This window comes from Pelophylax lessonae (assembly GCF_965119305.1).
Source record: "Pelophylax lessonae genome assembly, chromosome: 13".
In the NCBI taxonomy this organism is placed as follows: Eukaryota; Metazoa; Chordata; class Amphibia; order Anura; family Ranidae; genus Pelophylax; species Pelophylax lessonae.
In genome coordinates, this window is record NC_138780.1 from 128,738,983 (window position 1) to 128,764,814 (window position 25,832).

Genomic DNA, 25,832 nt, shown 5'->3' on the forward strand with positions numbered 1-25,832 from the left:
CTGATGCTCTGTCAGTGACCATCAGGTTTTCGGTCACCATCCTGACTAGGCCCTTCTCCTCCGATTGCTCAGTTTGGCTGGGCAACCCGCTCTAGGAAGAGTCCTGGTGGATCCAAACTTCTTCCATTTATGATGGAGGCTACTGTGCTCATTGGAACCTTGAATGCTGCAGAAATTTTTCTTCACCCTTCCCCAGATCTGTGCTTCGATGCAATCCTGTGTCAGGGGTCTGCAGACAATTCCTTGGACTTCATGGCTTGGTTTGTGCTCAGGCATGCACTGTAAACTGACCTTATATAGACAGATGTGTGCCTTTCAAAATCATGTCCAATCAACTGAATTTACCATATGTGGACTCCAATCAAGTTGTAGAAACGTCTCAAGAATGATCAGTGGAAACAGGATGTACCTGAACTCAATTTTGAGTGTCATGACAGAGGCTGTGAATACTTATGTACATGTGATTTATTTTTTTTTGTAAATTTGCAAACATTTCAAACAAACTTCTTTTACATTGCCATTATGGAATATTGTTTGTAGAATTTTGAATTTTTTCAGGTGTTTTTTACTAAACTGTTGTTAAAATCTATTTAATCCATTTGGAATAAGACTGTAACATAACAATGTGGAACAAGCAAAGCGCTGTGAATACTTTCTGGATGAACTGTATGTGGAACACATGTTGGTACTTTAGACAACATGTAGACAACTGTAGGCACACTTGGACAAGGTTAATTTCACTTACAAACATTAACACATAAATTGCTGGATGTGAAGAGGGCATGGTAATGCTCAATAGTACATTTTACTGGTGGCACTTTGATGTTAATTGACCTTTGTAGATTTCATTATCGTCTGGCAATATGACATTGTGGAATCCAGATATAATGCTTTATAACAACTTCTATTTCTAAAGGCTTCTTAGTACATCAGGCATGGAACAGGTTTGGCCCCTGTTGTAAATCACATTGGGGTGTAGAGGCCAGTAGCAGCTAGTTAGCCACATTAATGGATTTCTATACACTGGAGGCCTGTGACCAGTAACTAGCTTTTTTAGTTTTAAATTACTGCAGGAGGTGAACTGTCCAGCTGTCAGTATGTACTCAGAATGTGACAAAAAAAGGTGTGGGTTTACATGTCTGCAGGGTACATTCTTGTACAAAATGGGATCTGTAATTGGAAAAGGAAATTATCTTAAAAAATGGCCCTCCAGCTATAGATGTCTGTCTTCATATACTGCAGACATTGCAGTCTACAAATGATATATTTCCTAAAAAATTAGCCGTTCTTTTCAATAAGGCAGTTTGGCTGTTTTTTGGCACCAAAATATCTAAACAAAATAGATCCTGATATTTGCAGAGGTGCCACATCCTTGATCGTTACATCTAGAGCAAGGGAAAGGGCAGACTTTTTTTTTTTTAGGCACCACTTAAAAAAACACCAGTGATAAAACAAATACAATTTATGTGGAATTCCATCAAATGAACTTCCATAAAACAGCAAGGCTAATCATATAAAAAGACCAAAATTAGCCAATACTCCCCTTTATGTCATGACCTCCTAACAAAACACACGTTACATGTGGATCCCAACGCTTTTCTATTTCAAGGTAATTTTCTTCAGGGTAGGTGGTCAATCTTAAATGAGTACACCGAGCTTGTGAAGTGTTAGTCCATAAACTGACTTAGATTACAAGCTACCAGAATAGGAAAGATTATCAGCCATAATTTAAAAATAATAAACCCATAGCTTGTTGGTGACCCCCACAGTGAATGAATAGAGGAAGCACAAGGAGCACCAAGGTTCCTCAATAGAATGTACACTAATATATAAAACAATGTATAAATCTCAAGATTAAAAAATATATGTATTGTGTCCCAATTTACCAAAATGTAAATAAATCACACCAAGTCCTACCTAATTGGGATGGAGAGAGGGACTACACACAAAGATATAAGGATTCCTATAGTCCACAAAGATGTTTTCAACCCCCGGCCATCCACATGATGTAAAGAAAATGTGATTCATCAGACCAGGCCACCCTCTTCAATTGCTCCATAGTCCAGTTCTAATGCTCACATGCCCATTGTAGGTGCTTTTGGCTATGGACATGGGTTAGCAACAGACACCCTGACCAGTCTGTGGCTGCACAGCACCATGTGTAACAAAGTGTGATGCTCATTTCTGCTTTCAACACATCAGCTTAACCACTTGCCGACTAGCCGCCGCAGATATACGACGGCAGGTTCCTGCGAAACACCATACCTGTACGTCGCTTCGCAGAAGCAATCGTGGTTGCGCGCGCCCATTCGCCAGAGAGGAAGCTGATCTGCTCCCCGTGGAGACAGAACGTGGAGTTGGAAACACGGCAGACCGCTGTTCTGTCAGCAATGAACACAGGGCTCCTGTGTTCCTCCTATTTAGGAATACAGGTCCCTGTGTTCCTTCCATAAGTCCATCCCCAACACAGTTAGAAAGCACCCCCTAGGGACACATTTAACTTTTTGATTGCCCCTGGTGTTAACCTCTTCCCTGCTAGTGTCAGTACAGTAACAGTACATATATTTAGCACTGATTACTGTAGTAATGCCCCCCAAAAGTGTCAAAAATGTAAATTAGGTGTCCGATCTGTCCACTGCAATGTTGCAGTCCCGCTAAAAATTGCTGATCGCCGCCATTACTAGTAAAAAAAAATTAAATAAAAATGACAATGTACCAAAATAGAAAATATGCAAAATAAGTGTGCAAAAGGTGACAATAAATTTAAGTGTTTGTTCACCAATGGCAGAAGTCTGCCAAGAAAAATAGGTGTATAACTACAGAGGATAGCGCACACATGCAAAAGAAATGACTATCAAATATAAAGGCAATCAAAATAAATAAAAATGGGGATTTAGTCCCACCATATGGCCATATCGTGCTCAAGCCCACCACTACGTCAAATTACCCCATTGTCAGTGGGTCCTACACTATCCATAAAACGGAGGATAAATCCTACCTCTCTATACCATTGGAGATACTTCTTACATAGGAGAGATGTGCAACTGCACTGTAAGGGGCTCCTCCTATATCTGCTTGTTGGTGGACACTGATAACGAAGTACAGGTGTGGGAGGGTAGGGTGCTCAACCCCTGGAGTCTGGTCAGGACTGAGTATATAACTAACAAACAAACAAACAGAGTTGGTGGGGCACACCCTGAACATGCATTTCTAAAGCTGGTGCTGCTATAAAAGTGGTGGGCTTGAGCAGGATATGGCCATATGGTGGGACTTAATCCCAATTTTTACTCATTTTGCCTTTATATTTGATAGTCATTTTTTCTTTTGAATGTGGGTGCTATCCTCTATAGTTATATATGTATATTGGTTTTTATAGCAGCACCAGTTTTAGAAATGCATGTTCAGGGTGTGCCCCCCCCAACCCTCTTTGTTCGTTATATACGCAGTCCTGACCAGTCTCCTGGGGTTGAGCACTCCACCCTCCCACACCTGTACTTCGTTATCAGTGTCCACCAGCAAGCATATATAGGAGAAGTCCCTTATAGTGCAGTTGTACATCTCTCCCATGTAAGGAATAAGTATCTCCAATGGTATAGAGAGGTTGGATTTATCCTTCATTTTATGTAGGGGCAAATAACAATGGGGTACTTTGACGTAGTGGTGGGCTTGAGCACGATATGGCCATATGGTGGGACTAAATCCCCATTTTTACTCATTTAATTGCCTTTATATTTGATAGTCATTTCTTTAGCATGTGTGCGCTATCCTCTGTGGTTATATATGTATATTGGTTTTTATAGCAGCACCAGCTTTAGAAATGCATGTTCAGGGTGTGCCCCCTCAACCCCTTGTTTGTTGAGCAAAATAGGTGAGTTGGAAGCTCTAGTGCATGAGGAGAACTATGATTTAATTGGTATTGTTGAATCTTGGCTTCATTCTTCACATGATTGGACTATTAATATTCCTGGCTATGCTCTCTTTCAGAAAGACAGGGTAAAACGGAGGGGTGGTGGTATCTGTCTCTGTGAGAAATTATCTCAAAGCAAGTGTGAAAGAGGACCTAGTTGGAGAGTGTGATGAGTCTGAAGAAGTATTGGTGGAAATCTACATGGGTTTACATAATACGAAGACTATCATTGGAGTTTGTTATAGACCTCCCAGTATTAACGAGGAGACTCCACTCCTGGCACAGTTAGAAAGGGCTACACGGGCTGGGACAGTAATAATAATGGGGGGGTTTTAATTACTCAGACATAGACTGGAGTAATTGCACTGCTGGAACAATTAAAGGGCAAACATTTATAAACTTATTACAAGACAATTTTATGGTACAGTTTATTAAGGCCCCGATTAGAAATGATGTTATCTTGGACCTGGTAATCTCAAAGAGGAAAGATTAGAAGAACTGAATTTATTCTCTCTCGAGAAGAGAAGATAAGGGGGGGATATGATAAACATGTATAAATACATAAGGGGTCTATATAGTGAATTTGGTGTTGAGTTATTCACTTTAAGGTCAACACAGAGGACAAGGGGGCACTCTTTACATCTAGAGGAAAACCAATTTCATCTCCAAATACTGAAAGGTTTCTTCACCATAAAAGCTGTGAAAATGTGGAATAGACTCCCTCCAGAGGTGGTTCTGGCTAGCTCGCTAGATTGCTTTAAAAAAGGCCTGGATTCATTCCTAGGCCCACATAATATAAATGGGTACTAATATTTATAGGTAAAGTTGATCCAGGGAATATCTGATTGTCTCTCGGGGATCAGGAAGGAATTATTTTTCCCCTGCTGTAGCAAATTGGATCATGCTTTGCTGGGGGGGGGGGGGGGTTTGCCTTCCTCTGGATCAACTGTGGGTATAGGATTGTGTATATGGGATTGTATGGTTGGGTTTTCTTTACTGTTTTTTTTTTATTGGTTGAGCCAGATGGACTTTTTCAACCTGACTAACTATGTAACTATAAAAAATCTTTCCCCTAGTTTGTAGATGCAATAACTTTTGCGCAAACCAATCAGTATACGCTAATTGGGGTTTTTTTTTAACCAAAAATATGTGGCAGAATACAAGTTGGCCTAAAATGATGAAAATATTCAATTTTTTTTTTTATTGGGAATGTTATATAGCAGAAAGTGTCGCTCTTTTTTTTTTTTTTGTTTATAGTGGAGAGGTGATCAAATACTACTAAAAGAAAGCTCTATTTGTGGGAAAAAAAGGACATCAATTTTATTTGGGTACAGCGTCGCACGACCGCACAATTGTCCATTAAAGTAACACAGTGCCATATTGCAAAAAATGGCCTGGTCATTAAGGGGGAAAATCTTCCGTTCCAGAAGTGGTTAAGGGACAACATGTTTGCTTTCTGCATAATATATCCCACCGAAATTTAGATGCTATTGTAATGAGATGATCAATGTTGTTCACTTTCCCCTGTCAGGGGCAGAGATGTATAGTAACGAAGTAGAACTACTTAAGTACTGTACTTAAGTACCGAAATGCGGTATCTGTACTTTCCTAGAGTAGAATTTTTTTCTTCTACTTCTACTTTTACTTCACTACATTTTTTCTATGATTTCGATACTTCTACTCCGATATTTTTTTTTTGTGCTGCATAGTTACTCGTTACTTTTAAAAAAATTACCACTGCCAGAACAGTAGATGGCAGGTTGCATAAAGCTCAAAAAAATGTGTATAATGTCATGTGTAAATCAGCGCATACGAAAATAAAGGCTGTGTATAATAAAAGCTGCTATACCAAATCTTTCCAATAAAAAGAAAATATGAAACAAACAAATAAATGGTGCTACAGCGCTTAAAGTGCATCAAGAAACTACTAACAAACACAGGTTAATCATTTGAATAAATCATTTGAAATAATAAAAAACAATATGATGTTCAAACTTTTGACTTCTTTCTTTAATAACTACATAACACAGTACTTGTACTTCTACTTTCAGTACTTGAGTAGAATTTTTTTTTCAAAACTACTGGTACTTTTTACTTTTAGTACTTAAGAAGCAAATTTTTTGAAAAATCTACTTGCAATACTTAAGTAAAAAAAATGTTGAATACTTTAGTACTTCTACTTAAGTAACTTTTTCTGCGAGCACTTCCACTTCTACTCAAGTCACTTTTTGATCGAGCACTTGTACTTTTACTCAAGTAGAAATTTCGAGTACTTTATACAAGTCTGGTCAGGGGTAATAAAGTAATGGTGATAATGCAGGCCATGTGACCTTTATTCACTTGCTCCGCACCACAGTGTGCAATCGGTGGGTGGAGCGAGCAGTAAGCCTCATAATGTATCCTGCAGACAAGTGATCTTGGAAGTTTTCTTAGTTTTCCTGTGGTCACCCAGAGCTATTTGGCACTATTGCCATCACAGGGATTCATTGACCAAAAATAAAATGTATTTTACATTTGTTAAAGAATAATTAGTTGCCAACCTTGCAAGCCTTTGTTCATCCAAAAAATAACAGCTGTGTAATAAGTCATGAAATAATATTAAATGTAATATCTTTTGTTGGCAGGTTTTAACGTTCAATTTTTTTGGTTTTTAGAAATACAGGTGCATCTAAAAAAAACTAGAATATCATCAACAAGTTAATTTATTTCAGTAATTCAATTCAAAAAGTAAAACTCGTATAGTATATAGATTCATTACACACAGAGTAATATATATTTCAAGCATTTCTTTCTTTTAATTTTGTTGATTATGGTTTACAGCTAGTGAAAACCCAAAATTCAGTATTTCAGATAATTAAAATATTTAAAAAAAAAGTTCAATATTGTAGACTCATTGTGTCCCACAAGGTTTCCTGATCCTTTCAATGGTCTCTCAGTCTGGTTCAGTAGGTTACACAATCATGGGGAAGACTGACTTGACAGTTGTCCAGAAGAAGGTCACTGACACCCTCCACAAGGAGAGTAAGTCATAAAATGTCATTGCTATACAAGCTGGCTTTTCACAGAGTGCTGTATACAAGCATATTAATGGAAAGTTGAGTGGAAGGAAAACGTGTCATAGAAAAAGGTACACAAGCAACAGGGATAACCCGCAGCCTTGTGAGAGAATTGTGAAGCAAAGGCCATTCAAGAATTTGAGGGAGCTTCCCAAGGAGGGGGCTTTTTCGCTGCTGTGAGTTGCTTATTTGATGTCTCCTCGTGCTCTACTCCATATCATGGACTTTATTTGTGCATTGGTATCAATGTACAACTGGGCAAAGCTGGTGAGTAGGAAGTAAGAAAGAAGTTTGGATGCAAGCTGATCCCCTGGGGGCAGCAGTGTTTATTTGTCTTAAACAGTGTAAAAAAATCTACCTTAGGTATGTAAAACTGAAAAAGCAGCTTGCTAAAAAAAATTGTGATACAAATTCCCGTAATATGTATCAAAGCAGTGCTACAGATCAAACAAATCTTTTGCAAATAATTGCAATATGAAACAGCAAAAAAAGGGCAATATGAGACCGCAGATATTTAAACATGCATGTTCCAAAAAGAAACAGTAGATAAAGTGCCAGAGTGTAATATGGAAAAGCATTCAATAAATTGTGGAAATACATCCAACTAATGTGGATGTATTAGAACAACAAATGTGCAAACACGGTGCATATATAAATGTCATAATATAAAGGGAATTGTGAAGTCCATAATGAGAACAAAGACTATCAGCATGTGTTCTTCCAACTAGAGATCCACCACCGGCTAGGAATAATTATCATGCCTCTTACCAAAAAAGTTGGGCCAAACGTTATAATTGCCAAAAGCGCATAAGATGTTAACTGAAAATTTATGTTCATCACTCCACAGTCAATCCCAATGGAATGCCAGGAAAGAAATCCAAATCTCCATTGTGAAGTCCATAATAAACAAAGTGTTTTGAAAGCTTACAGGGTTCACTGACCAGCTTCACAGTAGGGTGGATCAGCAGGCTGATAGTGTAGAGCAGGGAGCACTAGGTGGTGCTCGATGGCTAATACAAACAGATGCCGAGAGTAGCCAAACTTCTGCATGTTTCATCAGCAATGAGGGTTCTTCTGGGAGGATGAACCTCACACAGCTTCCCTCAGTGTAATTTTAAATATACTCAGCCTGCATTGGGAAGGCCCCCCCCCCCCGCGCTTTAATAGCTCGAGCGGACATATGCCATCTAGTGTTCACCTGAACAGTATGTTAACCACTTAAGCCCCGGAGGATTTTCCTGCTAAACGACCAGGGGGTATTTTGCGATTCGGCACTGCGTGACTTTAACAGACAATTGCGCGGTCGCGCGACGCTGTATCTAAACAAATTTGGCGTCCTTTTTTTCCCACAAACAGAGCTTTCTTTTGGTGGTATTTGATCACCCGTGCGATTTTTACTTTTTGCGCTATAAACAAAAAAAGAGCGTACATTTTGCAAAAATAACAATATTTTTCACATTTTTTTTATATGAAATTCCCCAAAAAAAAATGTAAAAATCAAAATTTTTTAAAATTTTCGGCCAATTTGTTTTATGCTACCTATGTTTGGTAAAAAAAATCGCAAAAAGCGTATTTTGGTTTGCGCAAAAGTTATCGCGTTTACTAACAAAGGGAAAGATTTCTGTCATTTTTGGTGTTTTTTTTTTTAACGTGTAATGGCGGCGATCTGCGATTTTTTTTTTTTTTGCGGTACTGCGACATTGGGGTGGACAGATCGGACCCTTGACTGACATTTTTGACACTTTTGGGGTTATCAGTGACATTTCTACAGTAATCGGTGCTATATATATGCACTGTTACTGTAAAAATACACTGGTAGTGAAGTGGTTAACTTTATTTGGGAGGGAGGGGCTGTGTGTGTCCCTAGGGGCGTGATTCTTACTGTGATTGGCTGTGGCTCTAGCTGTAAGGACACTGATCAACGGATCTACATACTAGATCCGAGTGATCAGTGTTTTTACAGCGAGGAGAATGACAGGTGGCTTGTTTACACAAGCTGCCTGACATTCTCCTTCTCCCCCGCCGATCGCCGAGTGACCGGCGGACATCGGGTCCGCTGGTCACACACGCGGGGGGGTCCGTGACCGCGCGGGAGCGCGCCTCCGCGGGCGCGCGCTCGCTCCCCAGAGCCTCACAGGCGAGCGACGTAGACCTACGTCACTCTGCCTGTGAGGGGCCGACTGCCGCAGTAAATATACTGTGAGCAGTCGGCAAGCGGTTAAAGATGTTTAAAAAACTGATCTTGTTCTCTTTTTAATAAGAGAGACAATTCATGGCTTACAACCAAGCACGCGGATCACATCGGCCACACAGACCAGAAAATTTTAATAAAAACAATTAAACTACGATTAAAAAATAGACTGCTGTTAATAGACTCAACCTGCTGTTACAAAGAGTTACAATCCAAATATGAAAATAGTATAAACTTTTTATAAAGTACTTTAATTTCAACTATAAAAATTTTTTTTTTTGTTATATAAAATTGTGTCTATGCGTTTAGACACCCGAAGACATTAGCGAGGAAGGTAAGTGGATCATTTCCATATTACATTTGGAAATAGTGATAAAAACAAATTAGTTAAATACCGTATTTACCTAAGAGGTGATGCATCAACCCAACCCAAGTATTCATTTGTGTATAAGGAGCTTTTTTTCGGACCCCATGGTAACATACTTGACATTGAACCCAAAATTCAATTGCATTGTAATGGAAATTAAATTTGCTGTTCTGGTTCAAGCTACATGTTTGTCCACTACATGCTACATATAGATAGTGGACTTTTTGTTGGAGTATGCTGAGTTTTGGCTCCACTTTTAGAACATCTTTGAGATTGCCACCTTTGGAAACCATGTTCATGATACACACACGCGCACACACACACACTTGACATTAAAGAGATCATGCTTTTTTCAGTTTTTTCAAAAAGTCTGTAATTGTTCACATGCTAACAGTTGGAGTTGCAGGTTTCCTTTTATGTATTTACACAAATATTTTGTTGGGTAGAAACAGAAAACTATATTACTGAATCTTTATTATTTAATATTCTTTCGGTGTCTATGCAGTGTTTGACATGAGATGTTTTATTTAAAAAATAGACCTTGATCAATGGCCAGTCATCTTAAATGCCTGTTTATACTTACACACTTTCTGGAGGACTAGACCAGCCTTTTTCAACCAGGGTGCCCAGGCACACTGGTGTGCCTTGAGGTTTCTTCAGGGGTGCCTTGGCAAAATTCCTTAAAATTTGCCTAAAAAATTGTATACAAGCCAGCCTGAGGATGAAGCCTGCCTTTTAATTACACAAAGACACAGGTTTTCATTGTGCACCTATACAACCTCCTAGCTGCCAGCGACGTAACGACCTGGCATCATCCGTTAATAAGGAGGATGTCAGTCACCTGCATAGCATTCTTGCTTTACCCTCCCCTGCCTCTCTCCATCAGCGTTGGGGTCACATCAGCTGAGTGATGGATAAAAACTGACGGAGAAGAGAAACATTGGAATACTAGTCAGTACCAGTTTTCAAAAGTGTTTTTGTTTTGGAAGAATACATCACCTCTAATGTTTGGTGTCCTACTTGTGTGGTTGTTGCTGCGTTATGTAAAATGACTAAAGTAATTTTAGAATGGGGTGCCTCGAGACTGTCAGAATTTTTTAAAGCATGCCTTGAGACTGTCCATAATGTTTAAAGGGTGCCTTGACTGGAAAAAGGTTGAGAAACACTAGACTAGACAATATGAAATGTGATTGAGAGATGTGTTCCATTTCTCCCGGTCTGTTGTATTGGTTCCTGATCCCTTTTCTCACATTCCGGAAATGCTTTGGGCTTACAGCATGTTGGCAGACTTTCTGACTGCTAAAATGAACCCTTGAGTACATGGATAGGTTGCATTTAATGATTTGAGGTCTGAGATTTGACATTTGACAAGCTACAGGATATACTCCTTGACAAAGATTTTATTAGCTAAATATAGCAGCAAGCTTTTTATAGATTGTGTGCGTCACACAGCCTCACCACTGTAAGGTACATTATCATTTCTATGGATTGTATAGGTAAAATAAATGCAGGTTAAATTGTCTTACGCAACTTGTTTTTTCTCAGGAATGATATTTGCAATGAAATACTGTAATGTTATGGTTCTACTTTGGATTTCATAGAAAATTGGTCTAAACATAGGCCAAGAATGAATCCTTACTGATGGCAAAAGATGCTGCTTTCAGGGTTTTTTTTTTTTTTTAAGTAAAATGAGTGATTTTATTTTTCAGATATGCACCCAGACAGAACTGAATTAAAAACTAGCTGAACTTTAAATGCTTTGCTAAAATAGGAATACAGAGGGCAAAAGACTAGTCCTCAGTATTGCCTTTGGGCTCCCTTTACTGACTTACCATGCCTTGTTCTGCACTGCCTGTGTGGTGGCAGTCATCCTGGTAGTGGAGCAGAACTTTGCTTCCGCATGTCAGCCATACGCCTGGATGACTGGTGATCTGATAGCCTTGATAAAATTAAAATAAAGTGTGCTATCCTGTAGGAATATATGTGATCAGAATAAACACTGAATACGTGCACTATCCACAGAGACCCAGTGGTGCTGTGAATATATACTAGCATATATAATATACCACTTATACACTTTCACACACCTGATTTATGCACAGTGAATTGAGGTTGAGTTATTTTATCACATATATTGGGTTTGCGCTGATAGTTTTTTTGTATTTCATATATAATATGCAGTAATCCACAAAAATGAATAAAATGTCTGTGGGAGACAATATAATATAATATATATATATATACAGTGGGTACGGAAAGTATTCAGACCCCCTTAAATTTTTCACTCTTTGTTATATTGCAGCCATTTGCTAAAATCATTTAAGTTCATTCTTCTTCCTCATGAATGTACACATAGCACCCCATACTGACAGAAAAACACAGAATTGTTGACATTGTTGCAGATTTATTAAAAAAGAAAAACTGAAATATCACATGGTCCTAAGTATTCAGACCCTTTGCTGTGACACTCATATATTTAACTCAGGTGCTTTCCATTTCTTCTGATCATCCTTGAGATGGTTCTACACCTTCATTTGAGTCCAGCTGTGTTTGATTATACTGATTGGACTTGATTAGGAAAGCCACACACCTGTCTATATAAGACCTTCCAGATCACAATGCATGTCAGAGCAAATGAGAATCATGAGGTCAAAGGAACTGCCTGAAGAGCTCAGAGACAGAATTTTGGCAAGGCACAGATCTGGCCAAGGTTACAAAAAGATTTCTGCTGCACTTAAGGTTCCTAAGAGCACAGTGGCCTCCATAATCCTCAAATGGAAGACGTTTGGGACGACCAGAACCCTTCCTAGAGCTGGCCGTCCGGCCAAACTGAGCTATCGGGGGAGAAGAGCCTTGGTGAGAGAGGTAAAGAAGAACCCAAAGATCACTGTGGCTGAGCTCCAGAGATGCAGTCAGGAGATGGGAGAAAGTTGTAGAAAGTCAACCATCACTGCAGCCCTCCACCAGTCGGGGCTTTATGGCAGAGTGGCCCGACGGAAGCCTCTCCTCAGTGTAAGGCACATGAAAGCCCGCATGGAGTTTGCTAAAAAACACCTGAAGGACTCCAAGATGGTGAGAAATAAGATTCTCTGGTCTGATGAGACCAAAATAGAACTTTTTGGCCTTAATTCTAAGCGGTATGTGTGGAGAAAACCAGGCACTGCTCATCACCTGTCCAATACAGTCCCAACAGTGAAGCATGGTGGTGGCAGCATCATGCTGTGGGGGTGTTTTTCAGCTGCAGGGACAGGACGACTGGTTGCAATCGAGGGAAAGATGAATGCGGCCAAGTACAGGGATATCCTGGACAAAAACCTTCTCCAGAGTGCTCTGGACCTCAGACTGGGCCGAAGGTTTACCTTCCAACAAGACAATGACCCTAAGCACACAGCTAAAATAATGGAGTGGCTTCACAACAACTCCGTGACTGTTCTTTAATGGCCCAGCCAGAGCCCTGACTTAAACCCAATTGAGCATCTCTGGAGAGACCTAAAAATGGCTGTCCACCAACATTTACCATCCAACCTGACAGAACTGGAGAGGATCTGCAAGGAGGAATGGCAGAGGATCCCCAAATCCAGGTGTGAAAGACTTGTTGCATCTTTCCCAAAAAGACTCCTGGCTGTATTAGATCAAAAGGGGGCTTATACTAAATACCGAGCAAAGGGTCTGAATACTTAGGACCATGTGATATTTCAGTTTTTCTTTTTTAATAAATCTGCAACAATGTCAACAATTCTGTGTTTTTCTGTCAGTATGGGGTGCTATGTGTACATTCATGAGGAAGAAGAATGAACTTAAATGATTTTAGCAAATGGCTGCAATATAACAAAGAGTGAAAAATTTAAGGGGGTCTGAATACTTTCCGTACCCACTGTATATTAGTTCAGTACACTGTTAGCTGTGACCCAAAGGAGTCCTTACAAATGTGAAGGATTAAATTAAGGTGAAAGTCACAAACAGCTTCCAAAGATGAGCAGAAAAAAATGACAGGTGAAGATCCAGTGCAGTGAGTGACTAAGGTAATGGGCGCTTACCAGCTAGCTGCGGGTAAGCTGCATATTATCACCAGATCTCTCAGTGGATGAAGTGTGATCCCTCTCCGTTAATATTCTCTAGCCGTTGTCTTGTTTGTTGAAACAGCTGACACGAACAGAGACCAGCCGGCTTCTCTGAGCGCAGTCTCGATTTTCCTTCACACACCACTTGCAGCTGGGATCACACTTCATCCACTGAGAGATCTGGTGATAATATGCTGCTTTACCATTTAAAACAAAAGGTTTATTAAAACGAAGTGCACTTACATCAGATCAGAAATTTAAAACGCAGTGGAAAGTTAAGATGACACGGCCGCCTGCAGTGTGGACCGTGTAAAGTGACAAACGCTGGCTACTCGGTCCGACGTTTCCCCCTCTGGCATCTGATAGCCATACCTGGGAACTTTTTTGGGGGGGGCGGGGTTTGGAGAGATGGAGATAATCATGACAAATTTTAGGTCTGGACAAATGGCACTAAAAGTGGGAGGGGCCCAAGGGATAGGCCTACAGAATATACACACCATTCAAATGACACCTGTGCATCATTCCGAAGACACAAACAATGTTACCTGTAAGTGGTGATCTGTCAGTATTGCTGGAATGGTGTATGGTTGGAACTTGGAAGACAAGTGCACTGTGTACACCAGGCATGTCCAACCTGCGGCCCGGGGGCCGCATGCGGCCCAGAGCCCCAGGCAATGCGGCCCACTGCCCCCTGACAAATAATTTTTTTTTTTGATGGGGAAGAAGGAAGTCAGGTCGGGGGCACGGCCACAGCGGCTTCCAACTAACTGTAGACAAAGGCTGCCTCGGAAGGGATCATCCTCTAGTTGTGTTAAATTAGTGCTGGTTGAGGGGGGGCAGCAGCGCGGGAAGGGCGCTGCGGCGTTTTATTACTTATATACCTTAACTATAGTTTATATTTTATATGCGGCCCGAGAAAATTTCTCTACACTCAATGTGGCCCAGAGAAGCCAAAAGGTTGGACACCCATGGTGTACACCAATCCAGTGACACTGACAGTGCACCTGGTGGACACCTACCTTTCCCCCACCATTTTGGTGAAACTTCATCTGATTGCCAAAAAGTAAGTGACTGATTTCTCTGGGCTTCATGCTGGCCAACTCAGACCCTCCACTCTTCCGTGACAACCACCCCCTGGGCTACAGGCACACACCACTGTGGGTCTCAATGACCTGCTGAGCTCTTTTCATGGTCCCTGGCAGTGCCCCATGATCAACCCGAATACGACCTGGTCCATACTCCACTCTTCCGGTCTCCTCTCCTTTTGTGGAGCGACTAGTTCCAGAACAAATGCTGGGACATGTAGCTCCACAGTGAAACCTATACCAGTCTGTATACATTATGTAGATAAGATAATCATAGAATATCTTTTTTCACACATACCTTGGCTCCCCATGCTTTTTTAGCTTACCTACCGAGTAATGGTTTTCCAGGCACTGAATGCTGGAAGTTGTAGTCCTCAAGTCTGGGCATCTTGGGTGTTGCTGTTACCTGTAGCACATGGTGTGTACTTAGCCTGGCCCGCCTCTCCTTCAGGCTACTTTTTTCTGCTTTTCCTGCAGTTGCATAATTTTCCTGGAGATGAATGGCCTTTCCTTATCCTTCAGGAACTCCATGTTCCATATGCCCCAGGGCTCTTCACACTCTCCGGAGACTGGTGATGTCATAATCATGCAAGACTGAGTAAGGAAAATATGAAAGGTCAGATGTGGAGAAAGGAGGTGGGGCCTCTGCATAGCTATGCTGAATGGCAACTATACACAGGCCTCTCTAAAAGAACAACACCCTTCTGTCACCCTGTACACACGATACGCTAGTGCATAACATAATGCATGCTTGTTACTGGCCATTTTGGAGATTTAATTGATTCTGGTAATGACCCCACAACTAGATTGAAATTGCTGATACCCGGGGGGAAATATTTAGGAAGCAACAGGAAAGGAACCGGAAGCAAAGATCTGAAGAATGAATGAAGCAGAAGCAGGGAGATGCATGCAATGCAAGGTACAGTCCACAGATACAGCTTTCTCTTTAGCAAGCAGCACAGTAGTGGTTTCATTAGATCACTGCTAAATCTCATGAGCTGTCAGAGTTAGCAGTGCCTGTCAAACAGCAAATATACAGCTATAAGCCTGCAGGCATAGGAGTACCTATGCACACTCCCATGCCAAGAAGTGCAGTTCTATTTTTGAAGAGGAATGAAAAAAAACAAAGTTTATTTAGGGTACTGTTTAGGAATAATTAACATTTATAAAGGTTTCCTGCAATATAGCACTACTAAAGATAAAAAACAGCGCAAAGACTAAATCAAATTGGCAATAAGAATGAATAATGCAGCTGAACACTGAAGGTTAATTACAAAACCCAAAATAGAACATATAACATGAGAAAGTGCAGCGCAATCAACAGACACATCAATGAATTAATGTGATAGTAAAGCCCAAAAATCCCTTGTAACAAGAAGGATCGCATAACAAGTGAGGTATTAGAGTCCAGAGATCCAATTCAGGTGGTGAGCCTCTACCTAATAGTTAAGCTATTGCACTCACCTCAAAATTAGACCCCTGTTTTGCTAGTAAGTCTAATACGCTTGTCTTTGTGATCGATCATAAGATGTAGAACTGCAAAATCCCAGCCAGTAATTCTGTGTGCAACTTGTGCGGCTAGAAGGATCACACACAATCCACCAGCAGGGGCTCCCTACGCATTAATGAACATATAGAGTGATAAAAAACAATCTAAGAGTAATCCACTATTGTGAAAATGCACAATTTATTTGTGTATTTGCACTTACAATCTTGTCGATTGGTAACAACGTAAATTAATGGTATTGCGACCGAGCGGTCAGTGTTCCGAAGGTGTCTATGTTGATTGCGCTGCACTTTCTCATGTTAAACATAGCACTACTACACTTTTTATTACAGGTCCACTTTAAGAACATACTCGGCAATATAACATACCGATTCTCCCATGTACCCACTCGGTGGATGATTGCTTAACCAGTGAGGATTTCAAAAGTGAATTCTGTAGACGATGCATGGTTCCAGGCAATCTGTGCCTCCTCTATGGAGGGATTCTCCTTCCCTTTTCAGATGGAGTAGTGAATGGATAAAGGCAAGTGGCATATCCTATACACTCAATAGGGCCAGTTAAAGGCGACATGGTCATTTAAAAGGAAGCTGTAGCCAGCGAATAGGGTTTAATGCAAAATTTTGATCATAGGTTTGTCAGAATCACAATCAGGATAAAGTCTTGGGAATATTTTACTTGGGGTTTAGGAACAGTGAGGATCCCCATTTGCGACATAGAAATTTCACAGTTTGCATCCAAAACTCCTGAATCTTGGAACAGGCCTACAAGAGATTGTGAAATGTACCTGAATCCGCTAAACACTTCAGGCATAAGGGCTGTACGTGGAGTACAATTTAGATATATACATATTGGAGTCAGATATGCTCTTTGCGGTATATACAGTTGTCTTAGGAGACACCATTTTGCAGTTATCCAGAACCCCTCTCCATTCCTCATAAACAAAACCATCTACCTCTGCTTCCGAAGAGGTTTTGGGATAAAAGGCAGTTTAAAAAACTGAGGGGATAAGAAGTAAACTATAAAACAATGTACATTTTTTGGGTTTACTATTCCATATAACCTCTAACATGTGAACAGGTGTAGGCATCGGGTATGAATTAAGGAGCTGGGCATGCAAAACGTGCCATAGTTGGGAGATCCAGGAACAGCATATACTTGGGCAGTGTAAATTCATCCTTCAACAATTGAAAGGCCTTAATATCCCCAGGGTGATGTATGTAAGAAATGCCCTTTTAGGCCCACAAATCTGAGTCCGGTGTTGTAAGAAGTTCAGGGAAAAGTTTGTTGTGGCAGAGGGGAGAGAAACTATGAATCATGAGAATGTTTGTGATTTGGTCATAGCCAAGTCACAAGAAGACTAGCTCGGTCACCGGTTACAAAGGATTTCCCAAAAACAATACTATACTTTTAATAGCTGATATATATATTTCTCTTTCGTTCATTCACGGACACAGCACTCCATAAATCATAACTCTTGGATTATATTGCCTCCTCCAGGAGTAGGACTAGGCAGAACAAAAAACACCTGGCTACGCCCATGGGCTGTCCTCAGCTTGGTATATAACCCCCTATCTACTCTAGGTAATCTGTTTTAATCTGTATAGTCAGGAGTAAGGCCTAGGCTCCCGGCTGGGATCTCTGGGCCTAGCAATTTTTTCACGTTCCTTACATCTTTTTTTTTTTTCTCTTTCTTTCATTGGCGGACCCAGCTCCATATCTTCTTGACCCTTGGGTTTATGCTGCCCCTACAGGAGTAGGACACTAGGCAGAAAAAAGTTTTAAGTACGCCTATAGGGCAGTCCCAGGCGGTATACTCCCACTTCTGCTATAGGTCCTCAGTTTTTTTTCTGCCAAATCAGGAGTAAGGACCTAGTTCATTGCTGGGATCTCTGGTCCTAGCATTTTTTCCTTTTTTAAATGGATTTTTTTGCTTTTTTTATTTTCTGTTCCTGTGAGAACTCCAATCAACTGCTGGCCTGGGCGACGGACTGGATATTCTAGATCCTTACGGTCTCCCCAGTCTGGGCAGCGAGCACGACTTGACCTCAACTCCGCACTAGGTCGGCCGCGGCATAGCCTCACTAGACGGGCTGGCCATCGAGTAAACGCCTCACGAGGACACATAGCCCTGGTCATGACCTGAGTCGCAGCGTGCCTCTGGCCCTCAGCACCTCCATTCCAAGTTGGTGCAGTGGTCTGTCTGGAGTGGTGCCCGCCCAGTTCCAAGGTGTGGTAAGTAGTGTCCCCCTTCTCTCTTGGTGGTCTTTCGGGGTGGACGTGGGCCCCTCCCTGGGTTGGCCGGACCCCCGGGTTCCCCTCCATCCCCCTTGCCCCACTTAAGTCACTGTGGGTCTTTTGGCCCCCAAGGTGCAGTAGATGCTGGCTTTGCCACATGCTCCAGAAGGGGGGAGGGTTGGATGTGGTTGCTGCTGACCGGGTTGCACAATAGGGGTTTTTGAGCATGTTCCCTGCCTCCTGGTGGTTAGTGACTGGGGCAGGGATGTCCTTTGGGCTCCCTGCAGTTGTGGTTGGGCTGGGGTAGTGGATGTTTTATCATGCGGGGGAACGTGCCTTACTCTGACGGATCAAGCCAAAAATTTAGGCTGTGGCTTTTTTGCCTACTCGCAGCTGATGGACCAAGCTGTCCGAGCTGCTGACCAAGCTGTCCGTGCTGCTTAAGCTGACAGAGCTGCTAACAGGCATCCCCCCACCCACCACCCCTCCCTTGAACCGGGTGGCGCTGTGGGGGCGCTTCATTTTTAGTGACAGTGTAGCAGCCATTATTGTGTAGGTGAGGGGGCTCTGCCTGCGCATTTGCGTCAAGGGGGCTATGTTCTAATATGTTGTCTATTGAGGGGACCCTCTTGCTTTTTTTTTTCGGGGTCTAATAGGTGGTCCTTTTGTGGACCTTTGGTCGGCATCTCCTTGCCAGGACTGAGGTCAGCGGCCACCCCTGTTTGGTATGTTTTCAGGGTGAGCTTAGAATATAGCGGCCCTACTGGGTCTGCGCCCATGCACTTTGCTCTGATAGTGAGGATGATTCCTCTTTTACCGCATATGCACATGAAAAGGCGTTGGAGGATGCACTGAATGAATCAGTGCGGGATATTTTAAACATGGGGGATGTTGCTGCGTCAGAGGCGCCGGTCCCTTTGGTGCCCACAGATCCTCTAAAGGCAAAGATTTTCCCGCCTACTGTGACAAAATTGTCGCGAATCAGTGGCGTTGTCCTAAACGTTATATGGTGGCGCCTAAGACGATAGACGGTATCCCTTGAAGAGTCTGTTGAATAATTGGTCAGTTCCACCTGTGGTTGACTCTCAGGTCTCCGGTGGAGGAGTCTCTGGTTTTTAAAAGATCCTTTTGACAGGAGAGCCGAGACTTTGGTCCCCCACATGTTTTACTGTGGTCGGTTCATTATTTAGGGTGGTGTTCACTATAGCTTTGGTGTCCCAGATTTTAACTGTGTGTGCAAAGCTTTTGCCTCAGGATCTGGAGGTGGAACAGCTTCTCCCTGCCTTTGCGGAGCTGGCGGGCCAGTTGGTCCAGGGGTTGCAGTTCATCTGTGACGTCTCTCTGGATGCGGATTCCTTAGTCTCTAGGCTGTCCGTGACAGCAGTGGTCCTTCGGCGCACGATATGGCTGAAATGCTAGTCTGCGGACCTGACTTCCAAGAAGGCATTATGCGATCTTCCCTTCCCTCAGCCTCAGACCCTAACTTAATGGGCCTTTGCACCAGGACCTGGTGGGGGGGGGGGGTGAGCAATTCCCCGCTGCTTATGTTGATTTAGCAGACCAGTTGGTCCATGGGCTGCAGTGTATTTATTTGTGATGCAGCTTTGGATACAGCTCCTGTGCTGTCCAAATTTTCTGTTTTGGCGGTGGCGATTAGGCGCGTGCTGCGGCTTAACCACATGCAGACCATCCACCACAATATATACTTGGGTATGGCGGTTCGCCCGGCCACCTCCATTAGGAAGCGGGGAAGCCGATCAACGGGACCGGCGGCTGCGATTGCCGCTGAGCACCGGTGATCGATCCCCGCTGAGAGAACGACGGTCTGCTGTTGTAAACACAGCAGACCTTTGTTCTCTCTGGAATGAACACAGAGAGCCTGTGATCCTCATATTTAGGATCACAGGTCTCTGTGTTGATTCCACAAGTCCCTCCCCATACAGTTAGAAAACACTCCCCTGGGCTCACACTTAAACCTTTGATCACCCCTGGATTAACCCCTTCCCTGCCAGTGTCATTATTACAGTAACAGTGCATATTTTTAGCACTGATTACTGTAGTAATGTCACTGGTCCCCCCAAAAGTGTCAAAAATGTCAGTTAGGGGTCCGATCTGTCTTGCAGAACAACATAGACATTTCAGGAATTCGTATAGGTGCCTTAGAACACCAACTATCTGCTTATGCAGATGATTTATTTTACCTTTCAAACCCCATAATCGTTCTACCAGTATTGATGGCCAAAGTACAGAAGTTTTGATAACTTACAAATTTCAAAATTAATTTTGAGAACTCAGAACTTCTGCCTATCCATGTCCCAGATGCAATGGCATCATCTTTACGGCAATCTTTCCCATTTGTGTGGTGTAAATGTTCATTACCATACTTGGGGACCCATATCTCCCCAGACCCGACTATATTGGATGACTTCAATTATGGTTCCCTATTGACGGGGATACTGAAAGACCTTCAGACTTGGAGAGGTTTACCGCTTACCTGGTTTGGGTGGATAAATGTCCTTAATATGACGATTCTTCCCAGAGTAATTTACGTCTAATTTACTATACCAATCACCCTCCCACTGACTTTTTTCAAAAAATTACGCAGAGCCTTCCTGACTTTTGAATGGCAGGGCAAACATCCCAGACTAGCTTACGATTATTTATGTAGCCCAAAATCAGTGGGAGGAGTTGGTCTTCTGGACATGGCTCTTTACTACAAGGCCATGTCCCTTGTACGTATCTTGAACTGGTGCCATGACTCTGCTAGCAATGTTTGGCAGGCAGAAATCTGTCAGGAGCCCCCTGGATTCCGACTGACTCCAGGGGACTATCCGATTGGACCACCCCTCGGACCCGATCCACTTTGGCTATTTAGGACCATCTGAATGCGACAGATTCCTTTTCGCTTCAGATATCTCCTCTAGAAAAACTAGGAGGATACCCGTGGTTCCCACAAGGGGAAGAACAGGGCTTCTTTGGGTCTTGGGGCACTAATGGGAAGATAGCCTGCATTAAATTTGCCCCTCAGGGTACCATAATGCTTCTTGTTACTTTGCAATCCTTCGGTGTTATCCCCTTTGCAAACTGGAGACATTTCCAAATATCAGACTTTCTTCACAAATTAAAGCCCCCCCTTCTGGTCCTTTGACACACTCACTTCCTTTGAATCTTTATGTATTCACCTCCCAAACTCTAAACATATACTATGCCAAATTTACCAACTAGTGTTGAACTCCCAATTCTCCATGATCCCGTACTACATTAAGGAATGGGAAAAAGAATTGGACCAGGAGTTTACCCCCTCTCAAGTCCAGAAGATATTTAAATTTACACATGCTACTTCTGTTAGCTCACCTATCCAAGAACTCTCTTCTAAATTTATTACCAGATGGTACAGAACCCCATCCTGTCTAGCTTAAATGTTTCCGACAGTAGATACCACTTGTTGGAGAGGGTGTGGACAACAGGGCACTTTTCTCCACAAATGGTGGTCTTGTCCCAAGATCAGGGTGTTTTGGGAGGCAATTGCCCCGTGGATCAGAAAGACGGCTTTGCGACCCATAGAGAATTCTCCCCCTTTCACTTCCTCTTCCACGGGGAGCCATCCTCTATAAAACGATATAAAAGAAGTGTAACTCCCCATTTACTCAACGCAGCTAAAGCTATGATTCCCAGATATTGGAAAGGGTCAGCTGCTCCCCTACTCTCCCGTGCCAGTGTTGACGATGGCGTGCGGGGGGGGGGGGGTTGGGGCTCGGGGAATTTTCTAATGTGCTGTTAATGTGCTATACACATGACCTATACATTACCTTGTAATTTTTCTTGGTAGTAGATTGATTTTGTCAACTCAATTTGTGTTATATGAATCAACGGACACAGCACCCACCCCTCTATGGAGTTCTGATACTTCTAAAACTGCTTGTTACTAAACTGATTGCCTAGAGCAGAGAGAGGGGGGTTATATACCAAGCTGAGGACATCCCATGGGCGTAGCTAGGTGTTTTTTGTTCTGTCTAGTCCTACTCCTGGAGGAGGCAATATAACCCAGTAGTTGTGATTTATTTAGCGCTGTGTCCGTCAAGCTCAGAGAAACAGATTTTATGGTAAGTACAAAAATCCAGTTTTTCTTTTTAAATTTAGGTTTTTACTTCAACACTGCCAAAGTATCATGTGGAGAATGTTTTCAATGGTCAAAATAACTGTAAGGTATATCTGTTTGTAGGGACCCTGTCCTCTGCTGTCTCTTAATAAATTTAGTGTGTTTTTGCTAGATTGTATCTAGCCTGAGCATTTGTTTACTTTTTCTTTGCTCTGCAGATCTTCCCTAATCTAAGTGGGTTTATTGCTTCTGCCTGTTACTTCTAGCCTGCCACACTATTTAAAGGGTCATTTCGCACCACACTAAGAGGAGCAGTGCTACAGATGATATTGTAGGGGGTAAATACTTGTTTTCCTTTCACATATATAAGGCGAATAATCACATGCAGAAGAGAGAGAAAGAGACACTAACCTTTCTGTAATAGAAAAGACAAAGTGGAATAAATGGCCCTATCATCCAGTCACATTTCCGTTATCAATTTTTTGCACTGGATACAAAATGAAGGTCAACATCTGAATTTCATCTTAGGGCAATATTTTGATTTTCACTTCTTCCATTGTATAGAATATATGGGGAGGGGATCTTGAAAGGAACACCTATGGTTGGCCCAAGCAGCAAGATTAGTTGTTCTGTCACCAGGTTTTAAGTTTCTGTGAACAATAACGTGAACAATATGAACACTGATTGTCAATATTATGTTTAGTTTCTTTAAACAACAAATGTATATTTTATATATTTTTAATACAGTAGAATTAATATTGTCTCTCAACTACTACGTATGTTTGTGAGATTTAGATAGAGATTATAGATATACACACACACTGTATATATGTACATTAGCAACATTTATAAATATATGTAGCTTACCTCTCTTTAGATAGCTGTTGATTTTTGGGACTCTTTTACACATTTAGTGCCGGTTCACATTGGTGCGATGCAGGAAACCTGTGAATCCACTGCGGGTTCCCACATCGCACCCGACTTGCAGGTCAGTTCACACTACCATATGCAAACTGCTGGGAGTGTCAATACAAAGTTATTGACTCCCCCAGATTAGTTTGCATACTGCAGTGCGAACTGTCAATTCGGAAACACCCATACAACCTGATTCTGGAGCAAAAAAAGGGTCCTGCACGACTCTGGTCCGAATGCAATGCGAATATAGCCATACAATCTGTATGGCTGAATTTGCATCGCACAGACATCGCATGTAATTTGCAGAGCAGTGCGGGGCAAATCACATGTGATGTCTTGCATCGATATAGTGTGAACCAGCACTTAATCCTTTGTGATCTTTTAAACAAGGATTTCTACCTAAACCATTCTTTTGTATTCTTAATCCAAGTGATTGATCTAGCAGAGGTTTTAAATAGGTTTTAAATGTATAATAGAGAATAATCCTCTGCGGTAATGTGTTGTATGGGGCAGTGATTAATTATTCCTTATTTAACAAAGTAGAAGGAGCTGACTTTATAGGCAATGCATTAATATTAAATGTCCTGGTAATAAGTACTTCCATCTGCAGCCTGAAAGTAAGTTATAATGTGACATGTATTCCTTATTTTATTCTTAGCTTATGACAATGCGTGGATCAGTGCTTGAAGATGCTATTCCGTCGACTGCCAAACATGGCACAGCAAGAGGTTTGCCTCTTAAAGAAGTACTTGAGCACCTTGTCCCCGAGCTGAACGTACAATGCCTCCGTCTGGCCTTCAACACTCCAAAAGTTACAGAGCAGCTTCTAAAACTTGATGAACAAGGGGTATGTATGTACATCTATGTATGGTCTTAAATGTATTCATGCTTATTCCACGGGTCAAAGAATAAGTTCACCTTTGGTAACATGTTATACTTGTATTTACAGTAAAAAATGTAACACGTTACCAAGGAGCACCTACCCTACTTTTTTTTTTTTTTAAAGGTAAACTTATCCTCAAATCTTTTGTGTAACCCATGCTATTTTAGTATTCAATGTCCATTTTTTTTTTTTTTCATCCCATTCCAGGCTCTTAAGGGTTTTATACACAGTCATAAATGTTGACTCTTTACAGCAGGGGTGGGGAACCTCCAGCCCGCGGGCCGCATGCAGCCCGCAGCATCCTTCTGGCCGGCCCGCACAATCGTTGCGATCCGCCCCCCCCCCTGTGCCGCTGTGTCAGAAGGAGCCGATGGCTCCGTTCTGACACTGTGAATCTCCGAAAAGGGTGGACCCGAGGTGCAGAGCAGTGCGCCTCGAGCCCGCCCATTTGTGTGACAATAGCGAATGAAAATTCGCTACTGTCTCACGGATCCGCCTCCTCGGCCAATGTCATTGGCCAAGGAGGAGGCGGGAGGCAGGACGCGGGAGGACTCGAAGAGAGGAAGCCGCCCGCTGCTACAACAGGTAAGTCAAGTGCACTGGGGCTTGGCACGCTGTTCACTCTGCATTGTGGTCAATCCCTCCGCATTGAAAGGGGGCACACTGTGGGCTATCCGCATTGAAAGGGGGCACGCTGTGGTCACTCACTCCACATTGAAAGGGGGCACGCTGTGGGCACTCCACATTGAAAGGGGGCACGCTGTGGGCACTCCGCATTGAAAGGGGGCACGCTGTGGGCTATCCGCATTGAAAGGGGGCACGCTGTGGTCACTCACTCCACATTGAAAGGGGGCACGCTGTGGGCACTCCGCATTGAAAGGGGGCACGCTGTGGGCACTCCGCATTGAAAGGGGGCACGCTGTGGGCACTCCGCATTGAAAGGGGGCACGCTGTGGGCACTCCGCATTGAAAGGGGGCACGCTGTGGGCACTCCGCATTGAAAGGGGGCACGCTGTGGGCACTCCGCATTGAAAGGGGGCACGCTGTGGGCACTCCGCATTGAAAGGGGGCACACTGTGGGCACTCTGCATTGAAAGGGGGCACACTGTGGGCACTCCGCATTGAAAGGGGGCACTCCGCATTGAAAGGGGGAACGCTGTGGGCACTCCGCATTGAAAGGGGGCACGTTGTGGGCACTCCGCATTGAAAGGGGGCACGTTGTGGGCACTCCGCATTGAAAGGGGGCACACTGTGGTCACTCCGCATTGAAAGGGGGCACGCTCTGGGCACTCCGCATTGAAAGGGGGCACGCTCTGGGCACTCCGCATTGAAAGGGGGCACGCTCTGGGCACTCCGCATTGAAAGGGGGCACGCTCTGGGCACTCCGCATTGAAAGGGGGCACTCCGCATTGAAAGGGGGCACGCTGTGGTCACTCCGCATTGAAAGGGGGCACGCTGTTTTTTGCGCAAAGCAATGCCTATTACATTTATGCATACATTTTGTACGGCCCCCAAATGATGTTACA

At 42.7% G+C, this 25,832-nt stretch overlaps 1 protein-coding gene across 5 annotated transcripts in view; it reads left to right on the forward strand.

The window, feature by feature from the left end:
• Nucleotides 1-25,832, forward strand: part of SIPA1L1 (signal induced proliferation associated 1 like 1) — a 469,532-nt gene that overhangs the window by 171,588 nt on the left and 272,112 nt on the right. For all 5 annotated transcript variants that reach the window (XM_082275708.1, XM_082275709.1, XM_082275712.1 and 2 more), the window contains exon 4: nt 24,082-24,270. In XM_082275708.1, coding sequence (XP_082131834.1) covers nt 24,082-24,270 — 189 coding nt within the window. The remainder of the gene's footprint in view (nt 1-24,081; nt 24,271-25,832) is intronic.